We start from the raw sequence: 15,085 nt of genomic DNA on the forward strand, positions 1-15,085 counted from the left end.
GGGCTGGGGAGGGGGCTGGGCGGGGGCTCCCCATCCACACCCCCGTCAAGGCCCAGGCCGCTCCGTCCAGAGGCCGAGGGAGAAGTCGCGTCCGCCCGGGCGGCAGGGCAGGTGCGGAGGTCACGGTCCCAGCGCTGGGCGGAGCCCTGGGCGGGGGTCGCGGGCTCGCGGGGGGGGGGGGGCGGGAAGGAGTGAGCGCGGCGGCCGGGGGCGGGGAGGAGGCGCGGGGGCGGGGCGGGGCGGAGGCGGCGGGGCTCGGATCCGCTCGCTCGGCGCCCGCCGGGCACTCCCAGCCGAGCCGCGGCCGTCGCCCGCCCGCAGCCGACTCGGCCGAAACTTCTCGGGGTCCCGCGCTCCAGGGGAGAGCGTGCAGCCCAGCGACGACCGACGGCTGGGCCGGAGCCGGGCGTCCAGGGCCCGGGGCCTCCCTCTGCGCGGCGCGAGCTCCGCACCCGACTTTCCCGCCGGGCGAGCGCGGGGTCCCGGGCGCGGAGCAGGGAGCCCCCCCGGCGGCAGGAGCGAGCGCAGGCTCCCAGGGCCGCGGCCGCCCGGGCTGGGCAGCGCGCATCCCGCGGAGGCGGCCCCGGCCCCGGCCCCCGGCCCGGCGGGACCCGGAGCGGAGCGCGCCCGGCGCGGATGCGGAGTCCGGTGCGGCAGCTCGAGCCGCCTGCGCGCTGAGGGGAGCGGCCCCGGCCCCCGCCCCCGCCGTCCCCGGGCCTCCGCTCGCCGCGCCCAGCAGACCCAGCGCCGCCGTCGCTGGAGGAGCCGGAGCCCGCGAGCCTGACGAGCGGCGGGACATGCAGGTAAGCGCCGGCTGCGGGAAAGGGGCGCTCGCGGGCCGCCCCAGCCCCGGCCTCGCCGCGCGGAGACGCCCCTTCTCGGCTCCCGCCTCCGAAACTTCCGAGCGCCCCCGGTTCCGCCCCCTCGGCGGCCGCGGGCCGGCTGAGTCGGGCGCCGCGGGCGCTCGGCCCCCGGAGCGACTAGGGGTGCCGGGGGCGGGCCCTGCCCTCCGCGAGGCGACCTGGGGAGCTGGCTGGGAGCGGGGTCCGCGGCTCCCCGAGCCCCGTCAGGTGGGGGCAGGGAGCGCGGAAAGGGAAGGGGGTCCCGCCCCAGGCAGCAAACAAAGCTGGGGGCGCGGGGCGCGGGCAGCGAGGGTCGGGTTTTCCCTCCCTCTCCCGCAGCTCGGGCGCTGGCGGCTCCCGGTCCCCGAGGGTTGGGCGTCTGAGAAGGTGGCGGGGAGGTGCCGCCCTCCGGCGGGTGCAGGGACTTCCCCGGCCCTGCGGGCGCCGGTCCGAGGAGCGTGAGCCCCTCCGATCTCCTCGCTCGCTTTCCCGGCGCGGTCGGGCCCAGCTGGAAGGCTCCGCTTGAGGTCCGCGACCGCGACCGCCCGGCGGGGCGAGCACCACATCTGGATGACTTTAGCCCCTGGAGTAGTTAGTTTGGTGCCCGAATTCCTGCCTGAGCCCAGAGCAGGTCAAGCCCGGAGTGGGGTCTGAGGTTTCCGTTTTCTTTCATTGCTCCTCCGCTCCTTATGCCCATCTATTCCTGCCCCGCGAGAATGGGGAGTTACCTCTTTCTCCATCTTCTCGTGGACCCTCAGGCATGTTTGGCCATGCACTCCAGGCAGGGCCAGATTTCTAGATATTTTCGTCCTCCACTCATTGTGAGAGATGATGGTTCAGTTTACCGTGAAGAAAGCTGAGGTTGCTCAGTCCAGGGGGGCGGGTTCCCAGCTCCGAATGGGGGCACTTGCTCTCCACCCGCAACCCCCTCTGCCTTCACTGCTTTTGCCACCTGGCCACGTTGGCAACAGCTGTCAGTTACTACCACCCTGGGCAGAGTTGCATCCTGGTACCTGGAGGAGAAAGGATCATGTTACCAATCCCTGGACTGCTCTAGTCACCAAGAATGTGCCCGCTGGACAGAGCTGTGGTGGGACATGTGTGTCATGCCATCTGTGTGAGTGCAGAAACCTCTGGGTCAGCCAGGCAGGGTCACACCCCCTGCCACATACCAGCACTGGTGCAGGCACTTGGAGGGAAGCTTAGGGGGACCTCTCCCGTGGCTGTCCCTAAGGCAGCAGAGCACCCAGGAGCAGTGGGCACACCCTCAGAAAGCCTGAGGACCCTTTCCTGGTGCCAGCCACTCCTGCTGCTGTCTGATTTGCTTGTGGGTTTCAAAGGCCAGACTGCTAATCTCTGGCATGGGTGAGTGGGTGCTGGCCCAAGTTTATGCCCACACAGCTGTCCAGGTTCAGACACATAAGTCCTGGCTAACATACCGACCTAAGGCAGGTGGAAGGCTGAGTGATGGTTTTCCTCCATTTCAAAATAGTGTCTCTGTGACACAAAAGGTCTGGGGTTATAAATAGAGAAGGAGCCAGTGTGTCTCCTAAGGAAAGGAAGGGCTGAGAGGCCTCTGCACAGTTGGGAGAGGAGCGATGCAGCTGGGCTCTTGGTGGTGCTGTCAGGCCGGGGAGTCCAGGGAAAAGAGGAGGCTTAACCCAGCTCTCCCCACTATGGGGCAGCTGGAGCTGACACCAGGGTCGGAGGGGGTGGAGCAAAGGGACCTAAAGAGGCAATATGTGTTGCCCTATCCGGTTTGGCTCCGCAGATAGAGCATCGGACCAAAGGGTCCCGGGTTTGATTCCGTTCAAGGGCATGTGTACCTCTACCTTGGTTGCAGGCTCCTTCCTGGCTGGGCCCTGGTCGGGGCACATTCAGGAGGCAACCAATCAGTGTGTCTCTCTTACACTGATGTTTCTCTCTGTCTTTCCTTCTCTCTTACCCTCTCCCTAAAAATCAATGGAAAAATATCCTCGAGTGAGGATTAACAGCAACAACAAAAAAGTCAATACGTGGATAAATAGCTAAAGGTAGCCCTGAGCAACAATTCCTTCTTTTCCTAAAGAAAATCAGACAGAGGGTGTGTGATACACTGTGGGGTCTGCCTGCCAGGGGAGCGGGAGCCAGAGCTGGCTGGCCCTTTCCATCCATGGCTTTCCTGCTTTCCCAGGCTCTGATTTCTTATGTATTTGAGTATGAATTTGTGAGGGAAGGTGTGTGTGTGTGTGTGTGTGTGTGTAGGTGTTTGCTCAGGGTGTCTGAAATCAGTCCTCTCTTGAGTACATTTGGTGGTTGTACTATCTCCAGGGGTGTCTTATTGGCTTGAAACAACCTTTTTCTAAGAAATTTTCTGCCCCAAAAGTTTAAGTTAAAGGGATATTGCCAGATTGGTGGGAGCCATATGCTGTGAAATGAAAAAACCTGGGATGGTCTTCACTGGTGGATTTCACCCTCCTCTTACTCTAGTCACTCTAGCACAGCGGTTCTCAACCTGTGGGTCGCGACCCCTTTGGCGGTCAAACGACCCTTTCACAGGGGTCGTCTAAGACCATCCTGCATATCAGATATTTACATTACGATTCATAACAGTAGCAACATTACAGTTACGAAGTTTTAGCAACGAAAATAATTTTATGGTTGGGTCACAACATGAGGAACTGTATTTAAAGGGCCAGAAGGTGGAGAACCACTGCTCTAGCAGGAAGATTTTTTTGTTTGCACTTCTCCAAGAGGACAGAAGACCAGGCCAGTCTGTCCTAATTGTTACTTCTAGCGGAGCTCTGCTGGCTTCTGGATTGCACGGCCTGGCATCTCTAGCAGGGGAGGAAATTTTTATATGAAGTGATAACCCTTGCCTTCTCTGAAAAATGCGCCCACAAAAACTTTCTTGTTTGCTGTTCTGAATTTGTTCTCCCTGGTGCCCTTCCAAGCTGCCTGCCATTTATCTCCCTAATCGTCTTAACAAGTCTCCAGGCTCCGCCTTTGTTCCGGCCCCACACCTGAACACAGTCCTCAGAGTTCGTTGTAGTTGTTTCTGTAACTCCTTCAGGTCCCTCAAGATTCATAAGAACGATAGATATAAAAATCTCCTAGTGAAGAGAGAATATGGGGCATTCTTGGCTGGTTTTCATTGGGGCATCTTCAAATTGTATCCAGGAGTCCAGAAAAACCCAGCAGAGGGGTTGGGGGTGGATACTGTGATAAAGACAAAAAGACCTAATGATTTTAAATCTGAGCCATTTTTTAAAGTAAAAATGGCCTTCTACCCATCTCTGAGGAGCAGCCTATTCATTCCCCCACCAGCACGTTGGTGAAGCCTGGAAAGCAGACCTCCTGCTTGATACCGTCTGGCCCGGCTTCCCCTTCAGCGAGAAGAGCAGGTGACTGCCCTGCTCTTGCCAGGCCTTCTCCAGGGGCAGCTCTGTTTACCTGGCTAAATTTAACCCTCCGCCCCCTCTGTCCTCTGTGGACCCACTAGCTGGCCGTCTGGCCACTGGGCTGGCTCCTCCGGCAGCATGTCCTTACTGCTTCACCCCTGTGGTTGCAGTTGGGCTTTTTTGTGCTGCATGAATCCTCTTCTAGACTTTCTAAAGTTGGTTTCACTCCTCCCTGCCTCTCCACCCCATGTGGCTTTCTTCCCAACTCGATTTCCTCCTGGGTGAATTGGAGCCAGGTTGTACTGGGGGGAGACTGCCCCCTGACCCCTCCAAACACCATGCATGAGGTTTCAGGAAACCTAAACTCAGGCTGCTGTGCTGACTGTAATCATTGCCCAGCCAGCCAGCGGCTCTGGAGTCCCCTCTGAGCAATCCAGTGCTGGCAGCAATGCAGCCTTTAAGGGCACAGGCTGTTTTGTCAGAGTTCTTTTTGCACCTCCAAACCCCCAAAGAACCCACCCAGCCCTCCTATATGTCCTGTTCTTGGCTCACCGTCTTTTCTTGAGGTTTTGCCTGGTAGGCTTATGGGGTGGGAGGAAGGAGGAGAGTATGGTGGGTGGTGGTGAGAGGGGGCTCATTGTTGCTTTTTCTTGGGGTCTCAGTTGTCTCTTCTATAAAGTGAGAGGGTTGCATTAGACTGTGCTCTAGGCCCCTTCCAGTTCTCACATGCTGTTGTTTTAAATAGCTTTAGCTGGCTCAGTTCTGGAAACCCCTCTGCTGTAGACCAGGCCTGGGGTGGGGAAGCAGCCAATCAAAGAGGGTGCGTTCCCACGGGAGGGGTGGGAGGGGCGGAGGGGCGGCCCCAGCCCTACCGCTTTCACAGTTACTGTTTCACAAGTCGTGGTCTTGCAGGCAGGGCTTGTGGTCGAGCTGGAGGCTCAGGTTGTGCTCCTGGCTTTGGGCTCTGGCCTGCCAGGGGCCTCTGCGGTTAGCCAGCCTCCGGAGGATTAGGGAGGCTCTGTCTCCAGCTTCGGGTGACTTCAGGGCTGCTGCCTGAGTTGCTGGGGGGAGGCACCCAGAGTCGTTCTTAAACGGGTTTGCAGTCCTCTCTTCTCTAAGCTTCCCTGAGCCCAGAAATGCTAACCCTTCAAAGGTTAGTCTTGTCTGACTAGTTGATAAAGGGTCAGGAGTGGATTTCCTGAGGTCTGGAAAATGATAGCTGGGCTTAAATTGGAAAAGGCAGCAGATTAAAAGTTCTTGGTTTACAAATCTGAGCCCCCAAAGGTCACTTTTGAATGATCTGGAATGTTCCATCAGTAGATTTGCTCAGAGTCCTTCTTGGGGAGCAAAAAAAATATGGCAAGAAAGCTTTTCTAACACGAGCCCACGGGAATCCTGTTTGCTGCTGAGCCTTACTCTGCCCTCGGAGAGGAGCTGGGCGTTGAGGGCACAGGTGCAGAGCAGCCCTGAGCCCGCGCTCTGTCCCTCCCGGTGCCTGCACTTGCCACATCTCCTGGTTCTGAACCAGGATTTGTGCACCCCACCCACTGCTCTTCCCAGCAGGAACCCGGAGATGATGGGAGGTTTCCATTGCTTTGGGAGTTTGGAGTATAGTTGAGTCCCTTCCTAAACTCATCTCTAAGATGATATACCTTACCCATATCCATCGAGAAGTTTCCCCTGAGAAAATTTGAGCAATGAATTATTAAATACTGCGTGCAAATCTTGTTTGGGGTACAAGATCTGCAATAGAAATAACCAACCCTTTAAAGAGATTTTTGTATATACATTTTGAACTAGAAAATGCCATATTCCACTTGGAAGCAGGAGCTGGTGAATGGGGGAACGTTGTAGATGGCACTGTTAGGACAATCCACCAGACAAGAGGCTATAGAAAGCTAAGACAACAGAGACTAGGGTTTAGAGTCAGATGCCGGCTGTGAATCCCAGCAGTCAGTAGCTGGCTGTGTATATGTCGCCAGGGCAGGTGACCTGACTTCTCGGTACCTCAGTTTCCTCATTTGTCAATGGAAATAGTAACTTGACACTCTTCTCACATGATTGCTGTGCAGTAGGTGGTGGGGATTCGTGTACGTAGAGCACTAAGCCAGTGATGGCGAATCTATGACACGTGTGTCAGAGGTGACACGCGAGCTCATTTTTTTGGTTGATTTTTCTTTGTTAAAGGGCATTTAAATATATAAAATAAATATCAAAAATATACATCTTTGTTTTACTATGGTTGCAAATATCAAAAAACTTCTATATGTGACACGGCACCAGAGTTAAGTTAGGGTTTTTCAACATGCTGACACGCCGAGCTCAAAAGGTTCGCCATCACTGCACTAAACCATGCCGAGGACTCTTCCAGGCTGCAGGGGAGTTAGCTATTTTGCACTGTTGATGAGGGTGCAATGGCAGGGCAGTTAGAGCCCCTTGGCGCCTGCCCCTGGCCTGCTCCGCATTAAAGATGTGGGCTGCCTTGGATGGGACAGTAACAGCACACCCATCGCTGTCAGCATGTGCTGGCCAGTCTCAGGAAATGACTTTCATAGATGCCATTGGATCATTACATCGATGGGAATAGAGGGTCCAGCTGTGGAATGACCAGGGACGGGAGATGACAAATGTTCAGGGTTGGCTGTCAGGAAAGGAGGAAAGTGGGACAGTCCCCTTTCCCTTAAACACAAATCCTGGTCTTGCTCAGGCTGGTCCTTGGCGGCTCTCAGGGGACCTGGAACATGCCTCCACGCTGCCATGGCGGGAAGATATTTTCCATCCGTATGTGACCAGATTGAGAGACGGTGAAGGGACTGGAGTAGGAAGGAGTTCCATGGGCTTCATTCCCAGCGCCTTGCACCCCAGGCCCAGTCATCGGCCTTGCTAGGTGGTCACTCCAGACTACTGGCCCATCTTGAAGTTACTGAAACGCATCTCCTTCGTCCCAGGTGCCCCAGCAGGAGCATCCAGTAAAGCCTTACGGGATATAATTAGCAAAGAACTGGTAGGAAAAGACCTCCATTTCCCCTCCTCCTTGGTGCTGTTCATCGCTTGGCTTCCAGGGCCCCTCACTCCCCTAGCTTCCCTTCTCCCTCCCTGGCAGCAGCTTTCCTGCCTTTCTCTCTCTCCTTCACCCTCTTCTCTTCTAACACACTGTAATGGCTGTAAATGCTCCCTGCACTGTTAGTAATCCCACGTTTTCATCTCCTGCCTGCTCCTTTCCCTAGACCTTCAGACGCACATCTGATTGCTTGAGCAGCACCTTATTCAGGAGACCTGAAAGGCATCCCACCCTGAACTTTGACCTTTCCCCTTAAACCTGCTCTTTGCACAGTATTCTTTCTCTATCTCATCCTTCTAGTTGCTCATGCCATAAACCCCGAAGTTTATCTTCCTCCTCCCTCCCTCCCTCCCTCCCTCCCTCCCTCCCTCCCTCCCTCCCTCCCTCCCTCTGTCCTTCTCTCTCTATTTCCCTCCCTCCCTCCCACTGCCCACATCCAGTCCATCAGTGAATCTTGTTAAATCTACTTTCAGAAGACACTCAGAGCCCTGGCCGCTTCTCCCTTCGTCCACCCCTTCCCCTCCTCCTGGCTCATTCCACCAGCAGCTCCCTCCTGAATTATAGTAAAGCCTCCCAACTGGTCTCCCTGCTTTAATCATCTGCAGCCTTCCTGCCAGATATGCCAGGTCAGTTTTTTCCCTCAGAGCCCTCCGATGGCCTCCCTTCCATCTGCTGCAGGGTAAAGGCTGAGTCCTTGGAGTGCTTACTAGCCTGGATGATCTGACCGTTGCTTCCCCCTGAAGCCTGCTGGATTCTGTCCTTCACCCTAGTAGGTGGGCCTCTTGCTTGTCTGTGAGCCCACCAGGCCCGCTTCTACCTCTGGTTTGCACCTGGTTGTTTCTCCGCCCTCTCTCCTCCTGGCCCCAGCTTTTTCACCTGCTGGTTGCCCCTGGCCCACTTTCCACAGGACATCTCTCACCCTGCTCCCCCACGCCGCACTGGTCACCCTGCTGCTCTAGGTCCCCCTCCTGCTCAAAATGCTCCAGTGACCCCTCTTTTTCCTACTGAATTCATGTGGTATCTTTACTCTGGTGTTCAGTACCCTTCCAATCCTAACTAACCAGCCTTTCCAGACTCCTGCCCTCCCGCTCCCTACACTGCAGTCAGCCAGAGGCCCTGCTTCCTGACGTTGGCTCCCCTTCCTCTCTCCCTGTTCACACCTGCCTGTCCTCCCAGGCACAGCTCAGATGCCACCTCCCTGATCGTCTCTGTCAGAATGATCTTTCTGTGGCTGGGAGCTGGCTCCCTGAGGGGTTGTCATATAGTTCAGAGGACACGCATTGTGCTGGCCCTTTGCACACTTTGTCTTATATTGTAGTTCACGTCTGATCTTCACGACTAACGATATGGCTGGTTAAGCCACCTTCTCAGGTAGATCTAAGGTGAGTCCCTGTATGCAGCTAGGACCAGGGAACCGCCCCAGAGCAGTGAACAGCCATCCTACTGATTAAATGGCTTTCTAAATTGAGTGAGGCGTCCTGCAGCTCAAGGGGTTTTGTTACTTACTGTGAAGTATAAGTGCAACATCAGCCCTCCAGACTTTAGTTTAATCTAGCAGCGAGTTTCAAGCTTCTCAAAGCCTTTGCACGCTGGGCTTCCTGTCCCCTGCCCAGTGGAAAGCACATGGCCTTTGGGGGCCAAGTGGACTTGGCTTGAATCCTGACACAGCCATGCACAACCTATGCCTATTTAGCTTTTGTGAGTTCCCAGTTCTTCATCTTTAAACAGAGAAAATAATGCCTGATTCATACGGTTATTTTAAGAATTCCTGCAACAGTGTGTCTGCAGTTAGTGTACACTCCCCTCTTTAACTCTTCACTGAAAACAATGAGAGTGTCAAGAAATTGTTATCTCGACACTCCAAATACCAAGCTGCTCAGAGTTTGGTCCCAAAGAACTGAAGTGTTTCATAGTTTAGTTTGTTTGACATTGAGGTGACAAAGGAGACCCGGAAATTCTCTTCTATGACAGCTACTGGTACCAGTGAGCTGTGGGAAACAGCGCAGCTTCTGGCTCTTGAGATTTTCCTTGAAGGGCCCAATAGGAGTTCCTGGAAGGCAGAGTGGTGCTTACGCATCTTCACTCCCCTCTCTCACTAACAGTCCCAGCAATCAGCATTGTTACCATTCAATAATACTGATAAATTAAAATTAATGAGCTAGATTTTGTAACAAAAATAAAATAAATTAAAATAATGAGCTAGTGACTTCTAAGAAGGTTATAATCCCCACTTGGAGAACGCTGGTCTTGAATTACCACATTTCATCAACACTAAGACACATTTTAACATACCTGAGGTCTGGATGCATCTTAAAATCAATGTACTGTTGTCTAATCGGGAGTACTTTCCTTTCTTAGGTACAAAATCATGGTGCACTTTAGAATCGGTAGCATATTAAGTTTGGTGAAATAAGGTAATGTCATTGATTACCAAAAATGACCTGCTGTCCTCTCCTGGTGCCTGCCTCAGTGTTCCCTTGGAAATGTACTTCTGCTGTTTTGCAAAATAGGGTATTTAGAGTGGCACCTTCATATTGAACATCTGTTGACTAGGAGGTAAAACTGAGATAGGAAATTCTAGGCAAAGACCAGATGTCCCACAAACCCTGGACCCCAATACATGAGGGTGCTCAGTGTCCTGCGGTCACCTGTGAAGCAGAAGTCTAGGGTTACTACCCCTGCTCCCAGGGATCTTGGGTAAAATATAACTTAGACAAGTCTCCCTTTCCTCATCTGTAAATGAGTTCACCATATAGCCACCCTGCCCTTTGCCTATCTCACAGAGCCGTTGTAGTACAAAGTGAGATAGCATGTATGAAAGTAGTTTATAACCAATGTAAAGTGCTGTTTCTACTTGTAGGATGTGGAGAGTATGTGACCCAGAGACTTAAAATCACTGACAAAACACAGCCCAGGTGACTCAACAGTGATTCATACCTGGCACTTGTCTTCTTATTTCTCTCTTTCTAGGAGAGTCTTTGAAAACTTTGTAGAAGCTTTTGTGGTGAAGTGAAATAGTATCCAAAAGTATCAAAAAGAAGTTATATCCTATAACTAGTGTGAGCTGTTCGTTTTTTTCCATTTTATATTTTCCTGTTTTACTGCCTTGGCATTGGAATAGATAAAAATATCAGTAACATTAGCACAAATATCTTTATCCTGAAAAGGTAAGTCTAATCTCTTATGGACAGTGCTTAAGAAATCAAGTTCTGCCCAGCCGATGTGGTTCAATTGACCTATGAACCTGGAGGTCACGGTTCGATTCCCAGTCAGGGCACAGCCCAGGTTGCAGGCTTGGTCTCCAGAAGGGGGTGTGCAGGAGGCAGCCAGTCGATGATTCTCTCTCATCATTGACGTTTCTGTCTCTTTCTCCCTTCCTCTCTGAAATCAATAAAAATATATTTTTTAAAAAGTCAAGTTCTGCAGCTCAGTTAGTGCTGGCCCAACCCTGGCCCCAGAACTCACCCCCACACAGAAGTGATCTTGAGCAAGTTACCCAAACTCTCTCTTGACCTCAGTTTCCTCATCTGTTAAAATGCTTTAGGGGCCATTGTGAGGATTAAATGAAATTCATGAAAGCACTTAGCAAGGCCTTACACATAAAGCACCCAGTAGATGTTCACTTTAATTATGCTTCTAAAGAACCACAAAAAAATGCTATTGTGCAGTCTCCAGAGACTAGTTCTGCTGACATAATCAAAAGTTTGGTTATGTCTGGAAAGGAGGGGTAGAGTTGGTGTTATTTTCATACTTAAGCATGGTATTAATAAACTACACAAACATGTCAGTTCAACAGTAACCTGACCTCAACAACATTGCATTTTCAAATACATAGTTTGTTATGCTGTAACCAAATCAAGAGGATCCTGGTCAAAACCTTACCAGACAGCTTTTAAATATTTTCTTTCAAGTGAGATTGTTGCAATGCACTGTCGACCATCCCTGTGCTAGGAAGAGGCCTAAGGGGCATCTCCCTTTGATGCTTGAGAGCCTGGGAGGCCTGCTTCTGAAAAATATCATGAACTTGCTCCCACAATCTGTTTGCATTTGAGAGTTAGAGAAAGTCTTAGGACTGTCAAAACTCATAAACTTCATAAAGTCTGCTCTGTTTCTTCACATGCTGCTCTGTATCACCACATTTGAGTGGTGGGGATGTCACTTTTTCTTTTGAATCAACTTTATTGAAGTATAATTTACATACAATAATATTGTAATTGTACAGTACAGTAAATTTGGACAAATACATACACCCATGCAACCACCACCCCAATCAAGATATTTCTACCTCCCTGGTCCCCTTACAGTCTGTTGTGTAGTATTGCATTGAATAAATATGCTACAGTTTGTTTACTCACTTTTGGTGGACATTTGAGTTCATCCAAATTTTGGTTAACATGACAATCTCCGTTTTTTAATTGGGATGTTTAGTCTATTCACATTTAACCCCATCTTTTAGCTTATTTTGAAATCATTTGACTTACAGAAATGTTTCAAAAATAGTTCAGAGAATTCCTGTAGGTATACCCTTTACTTAGTTTCCCCCGTTAACATTTTACAACAGAAAGTTAACATTATTACAGTAGTAAGTAACTTACAGACTTTATTCCAATTTTCCCCTAATGTCTTTTTCTGGCCCCAAATCCAATCCAATATCTCACATTAAATTTACTTGTCATGTCTCCTTAGTCTCCTCCAATTGGTGACACTTCCTCAGTGCGTCTGTTGTTTTTCATGACCTTGACACTTTTGATGTGTACACTTATGGAATGCTCTCTCAGGGTGGGTTGTCTGATGTTTTCTCATGATTAGATCGTGGTTATGCATTTCTGGCAGGGATGCTACAGCAGTGATGCTGTGTCTGTCTCAGTGCATCATGTTCGGGAGACATGATCTCAGTGTTTCTTACTATTGGTGATGCTAAGTTTCGATCCGTTAATGTAATTTTATATGGTTTGGTTCAAGTCGGCCATGTTGCTATTTGTTTTCCATTCATCCCCTCCCCTGTTTTTGTTGTTGTGATTATTGCTCTGGGGCTAACTATATGCACCCTTAATTAACCAGGATCTTAGTATCTCTTCACAGTCACATTGTGCCTCTCCTCATCCATACTTTATTAGTACAGATGTGATAAACTTACAACAGTATAATTCCACTTACCTGCTGCCATGTGTTAGTATGTTGTCATATCTTTTACTTCTGCATCTGCTATAAACCCCTCTTAGGGAGTTACTAGAGGCCCCATGCACGAAATTCGTGCAAGAGGCTCGGCCCTCGCAGCCCCGCTTCATCCGGAAGGTCGCCCAGATGGTCATTCTGCTGTTCGGTCTAATTAGCATATTAGCTCTTTGTTCTATAGGATTACTTTGGCTTTAAACGTTGTCTTTTCAGTAAATTATGAGAAGAAAAGAGTCTTTTTTTTAAAATCCTCACCTGAAGATATTTTTCCATTGATTTTTAGGGAGAGTGGAAGAGAGAGGGAAAGACAGAGAGAAACATTGATGTGAGAGAAACACATCAATTGGTTGTCTCCTGCATGAGCCCCAGCCAGGGCCTGGGCTGGGAAGGAGCCTGCAAACAAGGTACGTGCCCTTGACCGGAATTGAACCGGGGACCCTTTATGCCAGGGGTCCTCAAACTTTTTAAACAGGGGGCCAGTTCACTGTCCCTCAGACCGTTGGAGGGCCGGACTATAGTTTAAAAAAAAAACTATGAACAAATTACTATGCACACTGCACATATCTTATTTTGAAGTAAAAAAACAAAACGGGAACAAATACAATATTTGTATTTGCATGTGGCCCGTGGGATGTAGTTTGAGGACCCCTGCTTTATGCTCTGTTCACTGAACCAAAACGACTAGGGCAAGAAAAGAGTCTTTTTTTAAAAAAAATATATTTTTTATTGATTTTTTACAGAGAGGAAGGGAGAGAGATAGAGAGTCAGAAACATCGATGAGAGAGAAACATCAATCAGCCACCTCCTGCACATCCCCACTGGGGATGTGCCCGCAACCCAGGTACATGCCCTTGACCGGAATCGAACCTGGGACCTTTCAGTCCGCAGGCCAATGCTCTGTCCACTGAGCCAAACCAGTTTCGGCAAGTCTTAATGCTTATACTCTTAGTTCCCATTTCAGGTGTTTTTCATTCTTTCCTGTTGACCCAATTTTTCAGCCTGATGGTTATCCCTTTAGTATTTCTGATAGTGCAAGTCTGTTTCTCTCAGCTTTTATTTACCTGAAAATGTCTTTACTACACCCTTGATTTTGAAGGATATTTTTGCTGACTATAAAATTCATATTTTCTTTTAACAATTTAAAGATATTGTTCATTGTGCTCTATCCTTTACTTTCTTATGAAAAGTCAACTGTCTTTTAAAAAAATATCTTTGTTCCCTGTACATAGTGTCTCTCTCAGCTCCATGATCTTCGCTACTTTCAAGTGGCTAACCAGGGAACTTAGCCCATGGACACAGACAATAGTTTAGTGAAGGCCTGGGAGGGGCAGGTGCAGGGTAGAGGGGGCCAATGGGGAAAAAAGGGACATCTAAATTTTTTAAAAAGACTATCATTCAGGAGTTTGACTATGATGTGCTGAGGCATGGTTCTTTTTATGTTTATCCTTGAACTCTCTGAGCTGCTTAGATCTATAAGTGATTTTTATCAAATTTTGGAAATTTTTGGTCATAATTTCTTCAAATATATTTTCTGTCTCATTCTCATCCTCTTACCCTGATTTTTTTTAAAAAAATGTATTGGGTGACATTAGTTAATAACGCTATTTAATTTTTAAGTGCACAAGATTATAATTTGGCATTTGTGTAATATATTGTGTGGTCCCGACCCAAAGTCTAGTCTCCTTTTATTACCATACTAGAGGCCCGGTGCACAAAAATTTGTGCACTCAGGGGGGTCCCTCAGCCCGGCCTATGCCCTCTTGCAGCCTGGGACCCCTCGGAGGATGTCCACCTGCTGGCTTAGGCCCACTCCCTGGGGGATCGGGCCCAAGCTGGCAGTCAGACATCCCTCTGGCAGCCCGGCAGCCCTCGAGGGATGTCCACTTGCCAGCGGGGAGCAGACCTAAGCTGCAGTCAGACATCCTTAGCGCTGCTGAGGAGGTGGGAGAGGCTCCCACCGCCACCGCTGTACTGGCAGCCATCAGCCTGGCTTGTGGCTGAGCAGAGCTCCCCCTGTGGGAGTGCACTGACCACCAGGGAGCAGCTCCTGAATTGAGCGTCTGCCCCCTGGTGGTCAGTGTGTGTCATGTGACCAGTCATTCCCAGTCGTTCTGCTGTTAGGGTCCGTTTGCATATTACCCTTTTACTATATAGGATAGAGGCCAGTGCACGGGTGGGGGCCAGCTGGTTTGCCCTGAAGGGTGTCCCGGATCAGAGTGGGGGTCCCACTGGGGTGCCTGGCCAGCCTGGGTGAGGGGCTGATGGCTGTATGCAGGCTCGTCAAGCCCCCCCCAGTGGGGACCCTCACCCCATGGAGGTTTGGCCAGCCTGGGTGCGGGGCTGATGGCTGTTTTCCGGTTGGCCACACCCCCTTTAGGGTGTGGGGTCCCCACTGGGGTGCCTGGCCAGCCTGGGTGAGGGGCTGTGGGCCATTTTCAGGCTGGGCAAGCCACCCCCCCCCCCCGCCCCCCCGGTGACAGAAGCTCTCAGCCTCTCCTTTTTTTCTTTTTCTTTCTTTTTTTTTATTCTGGGATTTATTTAACTTCTATAATTGAAACTTTGTAGCCTTGAGTGGAGCTCAGAGCCAGCCAGGGCGGGCAGGAGGTAAGCTTGGCTTCCTCCATCGC

General features: G+C 50.8%; 1 protein-coding gene across 1 annotated transcript in view; it reads left to right on the plus strand.

Moving 5' to 3' along the window:
• Positions 1 to 265: 265 nt before the first annotated feature.
• The window catches only part of WNT5B (Wnt family member 5B), a 142,379-nt gene continuing 127,559 nt past the window's right edge, over positions 266 to 15,085 (plus strand). The window contains exon 1 of the mRNA XM_059683960.1: positions 266 to 803. Within this exon, the coding sequence (XP_059539943.1) occupies positions 798 to 803 (6 nt within the window). The 5' untranslated portion in view covers positions 266 to 797. The remainder of the gene's footprint in view (positions 804 to 15,085) is intronic.

Source organism: Myotis daubentonii, chromosome 2 (assembly GCF_963259705.1).
Source record: "Myotis daubentonii chromosome 2, mMyoDau2.1, whole genome shotgun sequence".
NCBI lineage: Eukaryota > Metazoa > Chordata > Mammalia > Chiroptera > Vespertilionidae > Myotis > Myotis daubentonii.